Here is an 18,173-nt window from a genome sequence, read left to right as displayed (position 1 = left end):
TGATTCTCAAGCCTTTTCATACTCTGGGTCATTTAAAATGGTGTTCACAAGCTGACCTCCCCCACCGCCCACAATACCATGGCTTCCTTGCACCATCTCTGTTACTTATCAATAAAACATGTTGATATGAGGCTGACAAAGTAAGACTTTGAAAAAAACTTCAGTTCTTAATTTGCGCATTTATTTTCAAATCTATTCCTTAATCCTCTGCTGGGTGTATGCCTGTAAGTAAATGGATCTTTTCTCATGCACCAGGTCTCCTGACACATTCTACAATGCACCATGCTCTCTACCTTGTTCAAGCATATGCTAACAATGATCTTCATCTGAACTGTAGGAAAAGCCCTGACACAAGGAAAGTAGAGGACTACTGTGTTAATTTCTGTTTTGAAATTAGGTTGCTATAAAAGATTTGCACAACCCACAAAATCTTTGGTTAAATTATTACTGGCAGATAACCAGCTGAAAAACTTAAAAGTCAAGGAGAAAACATCTGGGCCACTAAAACTGCCTTTCAGACCTCCTGCAGTCTGTGTAAAACAGTATAGATTCTCTCATACTAACTTAGAACACTTTGCTGTAATTATTCGACAGTTACTCACTGCTTCCTAGTTTTCATGTTCCAAAACAAATCAATTCAACCACATTTTCTGTGCTGACTTCCAGGACCCATTGTCAGAATGTGGCCAAATTTTCTAATCAAACTTGCACATTCTTTTTCTTTTAATCTCATTAAAATCTGCATCTGAAAGCAGGCCAACTGTTTCCAAAACTTGGATTCTCCTGGCAAGTACTATGAGAAACTCTGACCACACCATGCATTTTATTTTGCTTCCTTATTCAGAATTGAGCTGACAATTAGTTTAAGCATTTAAATATTTGTAAACCACAACAAAACAGGAGTCATTTCCTCTTTCAAAATAAAAATCATATCAATCCAATTTACTCCATGATTATTTAACATCTGTAAGATCATTTTAATTCTCTGATCTTTTGCTGATAGAGATACTCACAATTAACACCAAGAATACAAAATAACGAAGCCCTAGTCTTCAGACTGGAGCATATTCTCAGGTGTTCACACAAGTACTGGCTTTATGGGAGAATCTTAAAGGCTGAGGACCTTTACAAGTATAATTTTTCCATGGTAATTTTGAATTTAGAACGCAAGATGCTCATATAGTCCTCAAAGCAGAAAGTTTTAAGGAACTTTTCTTTCATGGAAAGCAATCAGCAGTGTCACTGCATTTCTGACAAAGCTCAGAAGCCTTTGCACATTTTAGAAAATATCAAGCACTTTCAAAAACAGCTCTGCCTATAAAGCCATAAAAATCTTGCTTGTGGTTTCTAAATTACTAACAAAACCACACAAACCCCTTCACTTGGTACACCCATTCTTGGCAACAAAGCATGCAGCACAGATACGATTCCCACTGCGGATCTGTGACCACAATTTAGGTCAGCAGACTCCTCACTGCTTTACCACCTGTGTCACTCAAGGCAACACGATTTTTCTCCTTTACCAGTTATGGAAAACAACAAAAAAGCTCAGCCACCAGCTAGGAAGTATTTCCAATGCCAAATACCACTAAAGAGGTTTTGAGAATTAAATACTAAGGTGGTTTTTTTCCTTCTTAATTTGCTTATTTTCTGCATTTGCTTCACCTAACCCACAAAATACAAACATTTGACAGTTCAAAACATTTCTCAGGAGCCACAGTTTATAACTAACCCAGTACAGCACAGATATAAACTTTCTCCACTCATTGAATTCAGAGCTCATCACACGCCATTAATTTCACACAATGTAATACACAACATTGAAACTAAAGAATGCTCTTTTGGCAGGCTAGGAAGACGGCTAACTGTGATTTACCAATTCTGTCTCTGGCTTTCATAATTTCATATTAAGAGAAATCTTTGCTGTGGGAGAACCCTAGCTAAACTGCAACATAAATGAAGCCTTAAGGTAGCTGTTACCAACCAGAGATAAAGATTTAATTCTGAAGATCAGGATGCATGCCTATCCCCTGCTAAGAAATGAAACAACTACAACATTGGTTTGGATTCCTCAAATCTATTTATCCTCTCCCCATTTCCTCAACATTTCAGGTAATTGCATAAAGGGCCTAGGACAGATTTACTAATCTCACAAGATACTTGAGCAAGAAATATGTTACAAAACCTAAAACATATGAAGTGTTTACGCAACCAGTTCAACTGTTTATTAGTAACCTATGGAGACATATTTTTCCAATAAAATCAGTCTGAAATTTAAAATGCTATTAGCAGTCGCTTTGATTATTTTGTCACCTCAGTCCTCCCTGCAACACTCCTTTCTATGTAAGAAGTAAAGCCATAGAGAAAGCCAATGATCTTTTGCAAACATCTGCTACTTTTACTGTCTTTCATTTTAAGGAACTTAATGAATAAGCAACCCAGTCAAATTTTTGTGTCTTCACCTAACTGGAGACACTTACTGGGCTCCTGTCCACCTCCCTCTCTCTTTTTTTAATTACATCTTTTGTGTCTAACGTACCTCCAATCAAATGTGTGGAGCTTTCTTCTCTCTATAGGAAGCACCAAAAAGACTGTCAGCAGGTTGTGCATAATCACATATGCAATTCTGTATAAAGTACACAGTTCCCAATGACAAAGATATTCTGCTGAAGAAGCATGAAAAATGCATGCAGGACTCCTAAATCACTCAAACCGCAAACTTACTACAAGCTTGTCCTGCAAAAAGCATGCCCAAGCTGAGCACCTGATGCTCTTGAATGGTTCTTGCTGCCTTCCAATCTGCAGGATGGTAGCAATTTCAGGTGTATTTCGTGCCATTAACTGTGGAAGATTTACATAAAAGGGTCAGCTCAAGAGCAAACTGTTTAAAGCAAAGGGACCAGCAAGCAAGAAGATCTGTATCTCCTGTGAATGTCATCCCAACTTTCTAAGGCCACATTACAACTAGGAGAATTATACAAGCATCCATAGTCAGTATTAATATAAACATCATAAACCCCTGGAATGGACAGTGCAACTGAATGCTCGAAGTGAAATTACGGTTGTACCTTCCTACAGTTGTTTTAAGGCATGCAAAGTCTAGGTTGATGTAATACCTGTCCAGTTCCGTACCTAATTCACATCTTTAGTCCAGGAGCTCCTCTAGGCAGGGATTCTGTTCTTTACCTTGGCACAGAGGCCAATATAGTAACACACTGCGATCTTTTACATTAGTCATGATGTGCTCTCATTTCCTTCCTCTCAAAGATCAAACCAGACTAGCTTCATCAGCGAGTTCCAAGGAATTTCAGGTTTCTATGCACATTAATCACTGAACCTACCAGAATAATATTTTTTAATTTTAAAAGGGATAGATATTCATGTTGACTTTTTCATAACCTGACTGTGAGAACAAGTAAGACCCAATCACACCCTTCCACCAGGCATTAGCTCTACCACTGAGACAGCTTTACATACACCATCCAGCTCCAGGCAAGCTAGGAAACTTCTGTCAATTTGCATATACTCTTTCATATTCTACACCAATTATACAGGCTTTAGGAAAAATATTCAAGCTGAGTAAGATTTTGCTGAAGTGATCCCAATTTCATAAGCTTTCATGAATGAAGTAATGATTTTAACTGCTGATTTTTAGATGGAAAAATTGACAGAACCTGAGGTACAAACGAGGGAACTACTACGGGGGAAACAGGCTACAACTCTTGCAAACGAAAGCAGCAAAGAGTAGAAGGGAAAACAAAGCCTCTATACCATCATCAGCTATTTGTTAAATATTATAGAAATGGAGAAAAGTGTAAGAGTCTGGATTTTTTAAAAAAGGGGGATAATAAGGTTTTCTCTAAGACTATACTGAAACCTTTTCCTATTATTTAAAAAAACTTTTACCTGTAGATGGTCCTAGGTGGCCAGTTTCTTATGCTGGAAGGCAAATATGATGAACACACAAACACAGAGTTTCAAGCTGTCACTGAAATGTCTTACTCTGCTAGTCATTTTCTTCCCCTAAATAAGAAGGCAGGGACGTAATTTGCTGCTGGTCTGTCGTCTGTTTCACTTAGGACTTGTAGAGAAACAGAAGTATCAAAGTTTCATGGGATTATTTCTAAATGCGAGCTAGATATCCTTGAATCTATTATAGAAAATATTTATGCTCTCATGAGTTTTATTTTTAAATTACAGAAAAATAACTGAAGTACAATCTGGTTTTGCCATTCCAACAGCAAATCCTTATTTCTAAATTACACTAAACTGTATTTTGTAATTGTAGCAAGATTGACAATGCTGTGCACAGGGCCATTAAAATATGAACTATACTATTTTATTACCTTTTTTTCCCTACTACTCCCTGAGGGCAGGTAGGGTTGATTATAACTCAGAGTTAGATTTTATCATCACTTCATGTTTCACAATGCATTTCATACGTAATGCATGGACCACATGTTTCTACCACAGGTATCAACAGTACATTTCACAAGAAGTTCTATAAGGTCATCTCAAGCCCTATTTCACTAGTGAAGAATCTAATCATATCCTTAACCGAACCAAAAGCAGAAAAATGAAAATTATAAAGAACATCTGTATTTAACCTACCTTTGCTTAAATTATCTCTGTATATGAAGAAGCAATTCAGAGACCAAGGCAGGTATTTTCAGAGGTATACATGTACCTTCTCAAATTAGAACATAAAAATCATATCTACCTATATGTACTATACACAAAGGTATTTCTTCCTTACAACTTAAGTCTCAGATGACATTTCCAGTAGGAAAGCAGATAGTGTCATGAACTGCTGCATGGCAGGCAAAAAAGTACTGGGTTTTATGCATTCCTTGATTTTAGTTCTAAAATATTAAGGACAAAAGGATTAGGCTACAGTTCCATGATCGTTAACATAAAACATGTGCATGTGTGCAAAAAATTTTGCCCAATTCAAGCACATATCTCATTTCTGTCAAATTATCCCAAGCACATGATCTGTTGACTGTGGAACAACAGCCGATGGATGGTAGAGTGGCACAGGCACGTGATACCTGACCCAGCATAAATTCTGTCAATACAGAATACATTCATCAAAATTTTAACAAATCTACACCAACAGTAAACATACTCCACGTCAGAACTTTGCATCTTATAGTCACAGCCATCTTTATGATAATGTCAGAGATCCCTGGTTTAGAATTTGTTTTCAAAAATAAGCTACTAAAAAGGAGTATGAGAGATTCCCTATTTCGTGGATTTCAAACACTACCAAACATCAAAGAAAGAAAAACATTCAAATAGTATTTTCTTAATCTAAGACAATCTTGCAAAAATTAAACACCTCTATATATACACATCTGGAAAATGTATATTTGTCACACTTTTAGCAATGTCAAAGTCAGCACAAAACTAGAAAAGTAGACTACATTTGGCTGCACAGTAAAATCAAGGATTAACACCTTTGGAAGTACCAATTCTGCAAAATTAAGTGGCAGAGATGCCAAAAACCTGCATTTTTTCCTCCTAATTTATTTTTAAAGCAGCACAATGTAAAACAAAAAAGGACATGATGAGAAACACAGTGCTAGTTTATGTCCAAAATGTCCAAACAAATGCTGAAAAATAAGAGTACTATTGTAGATGCAAGTATTATGCTTTATTTCAAGTAAAGCTAGATGCCTGAAGACAAGTATTTATCCATTCCTTCTGTTGAAAACACTAACGAAATGAAGTTTCTGGTACTCTGTAGCATTCACGTACAGGTCTGACTACAATCTTTCATTTTAAATTCTGGGTCACTGTCACAAAACACAACCAACATACAAAAAGCAAACAGGTTTCTTTTCTTCTAAAACCCCGAAGAGAATCTACCCATAAAAGCTGTGGCTCTTCTGATGGTAACACTATTTTACCTGTGATTATGTTGAATTATTTGGGTTCACATGGTAAAAAGGTAGAATCTGACTGTATGGCACAAAGCAGATCATCAGCATAGTAACTTCTAATAGTTCAATTGTTGACAACTTTATACATCAAATAACCGGGGGGTGGAGGGGGAGAGAAGCTGAGGAACAGTGAAAGTGAAAGCTACTGTTTCCAGGGCTTGTGCAATGAGCTCCAAGTTTTTAGGACTTTAATCTGCCTAAAGCAAAACTGCCTCACTGAAGAGATTGTGCAGTTATATTCAGAAAAGAATAATCTTTGTGGGAAAAAAACAACTAATGGCTGTCATTCGCATGCACTCTGCACAAACCCAGCTGTAGAGGTACCGAGACACTGCCACTGCAAGACCCAGGGCAGAAAGGCACCCGTGCTTCCAATTCAACCAGCCCAGCCCAGCACTGGTTTAAATCCCCCTTTGTGAGAAGCTCAAGCTAACTCCCAGATTGGGCAACTGAGACAAAAAGTTCTGGACATGCTTCCAGCATGCTATTCAAGCGTAAGTCTGAAGGGGGGTGGGGGTGGGTGCAGGAAGGGGTACCTAGGGTACCTATGAAAACACTGCAGTTCGGTTTGTGCGAGAGCTTTAAAAACTACCACCATTATTATTCCTTTACTGCTGACGCTCTCAGGTAGTCTGCCAGACTAACGCAGTGCCACACGCACTGAACAACAAGAGATACCTTTCATACATTTCAACAACCACTTAACTACTCATTAACAGTGGCATACCAAATCCAGTCTCACTCCTCTCAAAAATACAGAAACTTCAAAGCTAACTTTGAAGTTTTCTTCACTATCAAACAGAAGAATACAGAGAAATCTTCTCCTAAACAAACCTGCTACAAATCCTAAACATAGTTACAGCTTTGTCTACAAGTTATCAGTATTTTTTTCCATAATTCCAATTAATTTATACTGGGTTACTGCAAATCAATTTAAGTGGAACCCTTAAATATCATACATATTTGGATATAACTCTCCCCTCTCCTCCAGGAACCCCCATAGGGTCAGAGGTAAGAAACCAAAAGCAGAAAAGCAAATCATGGACCACAACCCTCTGATGGATACTGGATGTTAGTTGGAATTACACATGTATTTCAGAAAAGTAGGCACCCTACCTACTGCTGGCGGCACTGAGCTTTATTTCATATTAACGTATGACTTCTGGAGAACAGACAAGAAGTTACAAAAACATCCAGTCTTTTCCCTCAATACATCTTCCAGTTTATGATATGGAATAATTGGCAGCATTCATCTTTTGAACACTTAAACTATTACTATATTCACTTTAAAAGTAAAAAATTAAAGGCAGAGTTTGCAACTGGGAGAAGGACAAGCATTACACAGCTTTGCCAGCAAAGAGCAAACGAGGTTCTCAGCCACAGAACTACTTCAAAATGTGTAACTTCAGGAAATTCCAAAATACATACTAATGATGGACTTTCTGACAGGAGGAAAGGAAAGAATGGGATGTCATATGCTAAAAATTGCTAGACAGAATTTACTTTGTGAGAAGAACAATTTATTGAACCTATTACAGAATTTACTGAACAACTTATGAAAACATATGGAAAAGGTGCAAAAACTTCACAAACCCCCCATTTGCAGTCATAGTTCAGATGCACTGTGTTCCTGGATTCTTTATACACAGCAATTCTCCTCAAGAGATGCTGGTATCTGCCTATACCATCATACCTATACCATGAATTCCACCCATATTTTAATGAATAACCTGAAATGCAGTTCCTGCATGTGACTTGCAAGAGCTGGATTTATGCTGGCATATACTGACATGCTGCAAGATTTAAAAACAGAGTTCCTTAAGTACAATAATAGGTTCAAAGCAATTTATTTTTGTCTGTGGAAGGAATGACCACAAGACAGCCTGGAATACAACGTGAGGGCTTTGTTCCTTTTTTAAGCATCCTCTTACCTCACTCCCAAACAATAAGGAAATAGTAACACAAGCAAGTCAACATCAAGCACCCTCAAGTCTCTGCAGCATAACATTTCCCTATTTTTCATTTTTACAGTAAACAGCATAAGACACTAATTTTTCCAGCAATATATGTGAAAAAACTGTACGATATACTTCCCCACACCCAATCCAAATGGGAAGAGAAACAGAAAACTGTATTTTAAAAGAGTCAGCACTTCATTTCCTCTGCCTAGATTCAAAATGGTACACAGGACCAGACACCAACACTATTTATTATAACAATTTAAAATGGCGCATGAACAACCAGGACATTCTTTAGAATGCCTTCAGAAAGCTACCGCATGTCCCTCATCATTTGTGCACTAACACTAATGACAATGTGAAGATTTGTATGTAACATTACTATAAATTACTGTGAATTTATTAATGTATTATTAATTGGCTTATATATTTGATTTTATCTATCACAAGTATCCCCACATTCCATAGACAAAATTTATCCTTTACTCATACTTATCCAATCTGACTGCTGAGCTGGGATTCTTGTTAATAGAATTTCTAAGTAAAGCTGAAAGAATACCTCTCCCCGCATCTCTGAATTCAACACTTGACAATTAGCGGATCTAGAGACAGCATGTGACTGCTCCACTCACCTGAAAGTCCAACTATCAACATATAGTGAAAAAAAAAAAACAAAACCAACCCAAAACCAAAAACCAACACACTAGCAACACAGCTAACCAATCTGCATTCCAACAAACAACACGTTAAGACATGTACGGATAAATGTACTGTAAGATTTATTTTCAGATTCACCTCATCAATAGTTCTCATCATTCTACTTAATGCTGAATTAAAATAAGTAGACATCGAATACACAAATTCTATATGCATCACAATTCTTTCTCAAAATACCTTAAGTAACTGATGCAAAGATCAGGTTTCAGGCTGCCACATAGTTACTCTTGGGTATATGCAAAGACTGCCCACTATTAAAAAGTGTTTCTGTGTGACATCCCTAGGAGCTTCTTCCCCTTTACACTTATACCTCATGTGTCACCTTTCCTCAAAACTCAGCCCCATTCTCATTATACCTCCCACTTCTTTATCTCCAGGTTTAAGAAAAGCACTTCAGGCTTTTCTTTCTGCTCCCTTCATGGCATTTCTAGCCTGATAAACATGATGGTAGAGAGTATGCAAAATGTGGCTCACAGAAGACCCAAAAGAGCTAACAATTCAACATCAAGGAAAAAAGTGAACACAGCAAAAAGACGAAAGACAGGTAAGTTTCAGCAGTTTGGGAAGGGAGGCGGGCAAGCTCTGTCTTCTAAAACAAGGAACAGACACTACTCACAGAATACAGCTCCAAATTAAAGGCTGCTTTGAAGATGATCCAGAATGGTCAGAGATTATCAAAGCAAGAATTCAGAAAAAAAAAAAAACAAAACAAAAAAAACCAACAAAACACTTGGTGGACAGTGATATTAAACAAGGCATAAGATTAAACACACTTTTTAAAAAAGAGATGGAATTAATTTAACAAAGACAAAAATATAAAAAAGAAACCAAGAGAATCTTAGAAAGGTTTTAATCAGATTAGCAAGGCTGCTGTCATGGAATTCAGCATAACTTTGTTGGCTGTAACACTTTTGAAGATCAAATCACCGATTTAGACATGAAAATTTTTAGCAGTATTTCAGTGTTTTGGTGTGTTTTAAAAATCTCTAACTGCCACATCATTTGCAGCACATGCATTCCTAGGAAATATCTTGTCTAAGGAGCATGAAAGGCATTTAATTTTCCATACAGACTCTAGAGATGGGATTGCATGGCAAGGGGCATATGTGAAATGTTTCAAGATTTGACAAAAAAAAAAGGTAGGTCTCATACTCCAATGAAGTTAACAGGAATCCTAACACTGATTTCAAAGTTGGACCAGGATCAGAAAACCCTGGGATATTTGTACTGCTCTGTGGTGGCAGGGGAAGGAATTTCCTGGCCTCAAAGGGTGATTACATTAATACCCTCTAGCTTATTGCTCAGTGGCTCCATTTTAGACAGATAGCATAAATCAAGGTGTTGCTCTTCCTCAGCTGAATTAAATACCCTACCTCAAAATCTTGCAGTAGTCAAGTATAAACATCTAGTTGTTTGACATCTGCATTATCAAGACCTGTATTTCTATAAAAAAGCAGGTATTATCAGAGAGTTTAAACTACTCGGTAATTCTTGTGTAAAATTAGTACCAGTATAGGTAATCAACAGCATCTGTTTTCTTGCCTTATTTTCTTCCAGTACTATATTTAACATTAGTCAAACTCAAGTACTGAATGCAGTTCCAAAGACACATAAATGTCAACATTTTGAAAAATTCCCCAAACTCTGATTAGTACCATAACCTACAAACTACTTGCCACACACTTAAAATTAAGATTATCAATAAATCCAAGGGAATTAATTCACTGTCAACAGTAATTCACCTCTTCCAACTGATGTTTTCCACCATTGAAAACAAATACTAAACTACTATATTTCAGTACATAACTTGGACTGTGCTATAATTTCCCAAATTATTCCAGATGATTGCAAAACGTTTACTATACCATCTTAAATGGTGCATCCCTGTCCTGGGATTTTTGCAGTTTTCATCATAATAAGAGAATTTGCAGCAAACAGTAAAACAGCCAGCAGTAACTTAACTACCGCTTTATGTTTTAAACCACGTACATCAGTGTACGCGGATACAAATGGTTTATATTATTTATTAGGTAATGCACAATGTTTTCTGAGGTAGTATAAATGGGACTTGGCTTTTTACAGTTGATAACAGAAGACTGAGGTGCCAAAGTCAAGGAATAACCAGGAAAAAAAATAATAATCTCAAAAGTCTTAACCTAAGTTACACTCTACCTTTGCCTCAGGGCAACCTGTGTTCCAGTCCAAAGAACAGGCAAATTCTCGTTCCATTTACATCTGCCTACACGCTGCCAATTCCAGACCGCTATAAATTAAAAACCTTTTTTTAAATTGACTGCGTTTTCTTATACAGTGCCACAAAACCAGGCAATCATTCGATAACCTAGCAACCAGTCTAGTTTCAAAGCTTTAAGTGTCAAAAATACCCTGTATACACCCATGTTCTTCCTCTTGCTGCACAAATAACCCACGCCCCGTGCACCTGCACTGCTGACGGGCCTGTGGGTTTTGTTGGTGAGGACTCAGAAGCCTCAGTTATAGGGGTGGGCAGGGGGGCAGAGAGAGGCCTGCTTGTGTCTTTAAGAATACAGCCATATTAAAAGTCTCCATTGTTGCTTAATACCGGTATTACACAAACCGAAAGGAGCACGCAGGCTTCAAACTGCCCTCAGGAAGAACACCACAGACGGTGACCTTTAAAGCAGAGCTCCAAGAAGAGCACGCTCCAAAGTCACTGGAACCTGCCACTGAAGGTAACGCTCTACGATATTCCCCCACACGCCACCACCACCTGCACCAGAAGTCCCGTCAGCTCGCACCAGCCTGAAAACACAGCAGAGGTTCGGCCACAGTTCCGGAGCAGTGCCCGCCGCGGCCCACCGCCGAGCACAGCCCTGCCCGACCCACCCCCGGGGCGAGCAGCGGTACCTCACAGCGCCGACCCACCCCCGGGGCGAGCAGCGGTACCTCACGGCGCCAACCCACCGCCGGGGCGAGCAGCGGTACCTCAGGGCGCCGACCCACCGCCGGGGCGAGCAGCGGTACCTCAGGGCGCCGAACCCCTCCCCGCCGGCGCAGGTCGCGCGGGGCCGGCCGCTCCCGGAACCGCCGCCCAAGGGGCACCGAGGCGGCGTTCGGCAGAGTCCACGCAGGCAACGACCGCGGGGGGGTCGCTACACCCCCTCCTCTCGGAGGGCCCCCTCTAAACCAGAGCTCGGCCGCGCGGAGCGGGCTGGCTTTTAAACGCCAGTGTTTCTATCTATGTTTCAGCGGGCTGCCACTTTAAAAAAAAAACAAAAAAAGTAATTCTCTTCGCCCCCGCCTGAAATGAAAAAGGCGCTCACCTCCACGTCGGGGTATTTGGTAGTGCCAGGTGAGGCTGCCGACTGCGGCTCCGGCAGCGCGGAAGGACCGTCAGGAACACGCACGGCAGGAATTCGGGGCGGGGGGGGGTCTGATGTCTCGCCCTGTATCAGCCGGGCTCGACTCCTCGGACCTTTGGCAAGCTTGAGGCGTGATTCTTTTTCTTCTTCCAAATCAGGTTTTGCCTTTCTAAGCCTCATCAAATGAAGCATCTCTTACAAAGAAGCGTTTCGTTCCAGCCGCAAAACCAAATGTATGTCAATTTAAATGAGAAAGCTGGAAGTTTATTATATTACGTCCAATGAATCTAAAATCATATATTATGTATGGTTGGGATTACTTCTATGTAAGGTTAGAATCCAGTCTATGGTCTCGTGTCAGTATTTATTAACAGAAGACTTCTGTTCCCTACTGTTGCCCAGGTGATGCCATTTTCTTACTAGATTGTTGGCTGTTTCTAAACAACGGCTCTGATAAACCCCAAATATTGGAAAGGTAGGGATAAACAAACACTTCAATTGCCAAGAGAGGAACTGGGGGAAAAAAAGCATGCCAAAAGACTAAAAAATTAAAATACTGACCATTGCCCCAAAATTTTGAATATTAGCTGCGTTTGGAAAAAAAGCATGCCCCTACTTGTTAATAGCAGTCACAGTATTTCTACTCTGACCGACTGAAAATAGTGGCTTGCACCAGGAATGGGAGCCGCTGATTTCAAATGAAATGCACACGGACTGCGTTTCCCCCATCACAGCTCCATCAGCGTGGGTTGGTAGTTTATTGCTGTTAGACCCAGTTCAGCAGTATTTTGAGAGAGTAAGACAATTGGTTTTCCTCCTAATTAACATGCACCCAAGTCTGAAAATCCCATTAGCCTTTCCTGGTTACTGCAAAGGAGGTAAAAGTCAAGAAGATCCTGAGTAGGAAACGTTCAACAAAGTAATTCACCAACAGTTTCCAAAGACAATTACGGCAAGCCTTAATCGTCTACAAAAAAAACTGTCTACAGCCCAGTGCAGTAGAAGCAAAAGGTTTCGTGCATTTTCTCCTAAATTGCATACATTAAAAAGTTGCAAAGGAGTAATCCTTAGGTAGGATTGTTCTGAGACAAGGCACACAGAAGAGATCGGTCACTGACGCTCCTCGCAGGAGTCTGAGGTACGACCACCTTGGTTCCCCTGTGAAAGCTCGCTCACGTACAAGAAGCAGCAGAGGCACAAAGATGACTGCAGCATCCGTACAGATGTACACATTTGCCAGAGGCCTTTGACTTTCAGAATTCAGTAACTAGATCATGTAACTCTTTGGACAGACCAAGAGTAGGGAAGGAAGGTTGATCTTAGCCACCAACCTCAAGCATTCCTCATTGCTATGAAAACAAAGATGGTTTTAAAATTTAAGCAAAAACTCAAAAGCTATTATTTTACATTTTAAAATAGCTCAGATTTTGTCCTGTGCATATATAAAGGACCACTTCCCTAAAAAGAATTGTAGCCTTTGTTACTCAGGCCTTGGCAAAAGTTGGGACTGATTCTCACCAGATTCTCATTAATTTTCTGGATCATACGGGAAACCAAATGGCCCATTCTACTCAATTAATATGAACATGTTGCATAATCCATACAGCTAGAAATGAAACAACTAGTTCAGTTTCTTATCGGATATTCAGAAAATGCTGTGAAAACTATGTTGATCCCTTTCATCCAAGAACAACACTTCATAAGGTTTACCTACTTTCTTCACATCTGAAATAGTTTTTCAGATCAATATTAAGGGGCTGATGATTGTTTTAAAAATACAGATAGGTATATCCGCTCGCTTGGAGAAATCCTGAATGGTGCCAGTTCTCATCATTCTGGCTTTCGATCTCTAAAGTTTAGAGCTGCCATTCGGCTCTCTCTCCCAGTTCTGTACGTATACTCTGACCTTACACTACTTCTAAAACTTTCCTTTTTGTGCATGTTTAAGTCTTTAGAGACTATTTCACACTCGTAGCGTTCATGCAGATACTGAGCTATTCGCACCCAAATTTTACAGGAATGCTTTGCAGTGCTAGAAGCAGATGTACTGGCCTGCTTCTTTAATCCATTTCACCTTGCATAATTTCCAGGCAATAACCTTATATTCTGAACTGAACCACGGGATATTTCAGTAATAAAACTGTCTGTGGTTATAAAGTATTTAAAGACATTTCAGTGTCACTTAACAAGGAAATATTTAGTCAATCTACTACTATTACAGTAATGCTTAAATTGCCATCTGGAAGACCCAGATTCAAAAATCAGTCTCTGGATCCCAGGCTCAGCTCACGAAGGCCGAATACATGGTAAAGAAGATGCAATTAGTCTCCAGGGAAAGGCTTCTGCAGGCTGTCATTGGCTATGCAGCATGCAGCACACTCACTCGTGTGGATAAAAATAACATATTGAAATGGCAGCTGCTCAGCAAAGGAAGAGGATTTGAGCAGGGATAAAAATATACCTTAAAAAGAAGGAAAATATGGTAAAATGCCTATCAAAAGCATGAAAAGGTAATATTGAATGTACTGAATCAATGATACTTAAGATTCACCTTTGAACCTCAAGCAGGAAACACTATTTCATATAGCAAGACAACCGAAGAACATAATTATTACTGTCCTAAACGACTCCAAGGCTAGCACAGCATAACCACCTCAGTCATGAAGTACACACTGTGAATGGATTTTGTTAAATTTTGAAGAATTCCTAGTTACAATTTTATTACAGGATCCAAAACCTGCTGCTCTAAACATACCATTTAAAGACAGAAATTATTTCCAAGAGGCAGCAGGTTCCAAACTATGACTGGTATCAATTATCATGTCTATACTCTTTAAGTTGTTTTGAAAGTATATTTTAACATAAGTACCTCCTTCTCTTGAAATTCATTACAATATGAAAGGGGGTGGTGTGAGTGTTACATACTGAACTCATTGAGTCAATATTAAAGTCTCTCAAAGACTCACAAGATAGCAGTGAGACCTATTAGATCATCTAAATTATTTCCATGCCGTTCTGAGATTGCTCTCTACAGTATGTTTTATTAGTGTCTTGCCCAGGCTATTTTTAAAGACTCAAACCCAGAAGCTTTTCCTTTCTGAGAGTATCCAACTTTAGTTTAAAAGCACTGTATGCACTGATTAATCCGTTTAAAATGCAAAATGAAAAACTTCTTATGGATCTGCTTATTTAACTGCAGGTGTTTGAAATGGCAAGGAAGATTTGAACTGACAAACATAATTTGTCAAATTTTAAGATTTCTAGATCCAAAGTTTTTAAAGATTCCTTTCAAGCAGTTTAAATAAAGATAAGGCAAGAAGAGAAAAGTGAAAACAGGAGACAGACTCTGTGTTAAGAAATAATCATACACCAACTCATACAGATGGGAAAAAACCCACAACAGGCTTGTAATCACGAGCCCTTCTTCAGACTTCACTTGAAATATGTTTTGTACCAGCAAGTTACAATTTTTTTCCAGCTGTATCAGTTGGTTTAACGAAAGGTATTTCCTCTTCTTACAAATCCCGCCCTACTTACAGACTATCACTGCAGCTTTACCACAACATGGTAGACGATAGTTTGAATAAAGATCCGTTCCTAAGTATATTACAGCAACTAAGTTACTGTATGCTACGCCAGACAAGCAGCAGTCAAATTCAGTGTGCTGCATATTTCACTATAAGCAAATAATGTTTTTGCTGAGGAAATCCTTGAAAAATGAGACTTCATAATGAGTGTTTCACATAAGATCACTTAAATTTTTCATCTCAGTTTTGAGGCTTTTTGTTTACGGTTTTATAACTATTAACCATGAAACAGAAAATTTATAAAAATCTTAAGAAGTAATTCCCAGAACAATACTTGATTGATATTACTGTGTTTTGATCAGTATGATACAACACACACAAAAATTTTAGACAAGCCATAGATGACTCTGCAGAGAGGGGATTAACAGTCAAGCTCAAGCAGGAATTAACGTGTATCAGAACTACACATATTCTTTGCTGACACACTTATTCTATCATTCTTAAAACATGCTAAGCACTCAAAAAACCCCAAACATTTCAATCGCAAAGAATCTTTTCAAAGCATTTAAACTAAAAATCATACCGCTGTTACAGCAGTACCCTTCTTTAGTTGCTGAATATAAATACATATGAACCTGAATTTGTTAAATTCAAATATAAAGGGAAATTTTATTTGTTCTACAGCCATGTCACCTTGGGTTGTTATCTTGCCAGATTTCAGCAGCTAAAACTTGGGTTAGGCCTGCCTGACAGTTGAATAGAAGGTCTCAGGGCAAATCCCTGGTGCTGCAGTCAAGGAAGGGCACCCAATTCTTGGTTCAATACACAATGCTGGGGGCATAGGATGCTGCCAGACAGCATATAAAACAAACAAATGAAAGCTATTACTACTTGTCATTAATAAAAGCTGGGCCTCCATTACATAAGGGGGGAATGCGTTTTGGGGGTTTAATTCATTTGGTATTACTTTTATCTACATCAAGCTCCCTTGTAATTTCAACAGGAAAGTGTATTTCTTGGTGTTTCTCACCACCCTGAATTGCTGCACAGTACTGGAGATGTGAAACGCAAGCTGCATTTCAGACCACAGTGAATGCAACACATTCAAGTTATTGCCAGTTTATCAAAGGTTGGTCTTCTGAGCAAGAATCACTATGAAAACAAGCCAAATTTCTTTAACACCACAAGCCTTGATATCGAAAGAAATTCACTTTCAGAAACCACAAATGCAGGTTTGTGGTTTTTTAGTGTTCTCATGACTGGTAACAAAATTGAATGCTTAGGTAATGAGCATAAGTAAGAGCTGGACTACTTTTACTTACACAAGTAACCATCGAACTGAAATAGATTACTCATTATGCAGAACAATAATAAGAAACTAGACTTCTGAATTGTATACCATAAGCAGTTTCTATTCAGGTTTAGATAAAATATGTAGACAACGCTTTGGATATTTTGTAAGTTGAGGTGTTTTCAAAGAAAGATCACCTTTGGGAAAAAAAAAAAAAAAAAAAAGGATAAATCCTAACTGCAAGTCAGTCCAACCCCCTTTTCCTTTCCTAACGGTACAAAGAATTCTGCAATTCAAGGCAGCAATAAAAAGAGAGGTAAAGAACTAAAAAAAAATCATGATTAAATACTCAGTGTTCTTCTCAAAATGACACAGTTAAACCTCATTCTTCCCCAAGACAGAAAGAACTGTGACTTCAGCAGTAAAACACTATTAAGCAAAATGTTACGTCTCACTGAGCTCCGCAAGATTCCTGAAGTTGATCATTTTTACAGGCTACACACATTGTATCTATTAAAAACAACACTGGCAACTTACACAAAAGATCAGCTTATGTTTGTGTTTCACATTGTTTTGTATAAAGACGAAACACTCTCAAGTGCTCATGTGTTCCAATAGCTTCATCTAGAGACAACTGAAAAAAGGAGGCCTTCCCGAGCTGACCGACATGCATTAGGTGCACAACGTAACTTTACTTTTCCTAACCCAAACTGAAGTTTCTTATTCTAAGTAGGCATGTCTTCCCAATTATTTACTGCAGGAAATAGTCTCTTTCTAAATTTACCTTTCAGTGAATCATTTTCAGCTCTCATTATGTCAATTAGCGAGTTCTCCAGTGAATGCATGTCAAAAGTCCTTGTGCGATCCTGCAAGCAAATACAAACAAAGCCCGTTTAGGCAACACACAGTGTTAAACGAGACCATCTGAAACAAAAACTTCAGTTTTGTTCTACATTACTACAGCAGAACTAAGCAAAAATGCATACACCACTAAAGTTAGTCTGATATGGGAATATTAAAACCCAGAATATTCTTAAATATGAATCTGATCGATAGTTATCATAACCAATCATTTAAGAACCCCAATTCAATATTTAGTTTGTATTCGACGCTATACAGTTAAACTTTGTTAAAAATAATTTCACAGTTAAGAAGTAAAGATCATATCCTGGGGGACAGAATTGCAAGAAGAAATCATAAAATAGGTATTTCAGCCTGAATTTAAGACAATCTAATTCCAGAAACATATAGAATTTCCTTCACCTTAACTACTGCCCCCAACAACTTAAATAATCTAATCCTGCACAGTCAGTTCAAATTCTGCATAACTATAAAGTATTCCATACAAGTGGTAGTGTTCCAAATAGTCTGGTTTACTAGGTGACAACCTAGCT

The 18,173-nt window shown here is 38.5% G+C and overlaps 1 protein-coding gene across 2 annotated transcripts in view; it reads right to left on the bottom strand.

Annotated features, from left to right (window-relative positions):
- Positions 1 to 18,173, bottom strand: part of CPEB4 (cytoplasmic polyadenylation element binding protein 4) — a 45,506-nt gene that overhangs the window by 14,675 nt on the left and 12,658 nt on the right. For both annotated transcript variants that reach the window (XM_049829253.1, XM_049829254.1), the window contains exon 2: positions 17,564 to 17,645. In XM_049829253.1, the coding sequence (XP_049685210.1) occupies positions 17,564 to 17,645 (82 nt within the window). The remainder of the gene's footprint in view (positions 1 to 17,563; positions 17,646 to 18,173) is intronic.

This window comes from Accipiter gentilis, chromosome 26, assembly GCF_929443795.1.
Source record: "Accipiter gentilis chromosome 26, bAccGen1.1, whole genome shotgun sequence".
Lineage (NCBI taxonomy): Eukaryota > Metazoa > Chordata > Aves > Accipitriformes > Accipitridae > Astur > Astur gentilis.
This window is presented reverse-complemented; position numbering and strand designations above follow the sequence as displayed.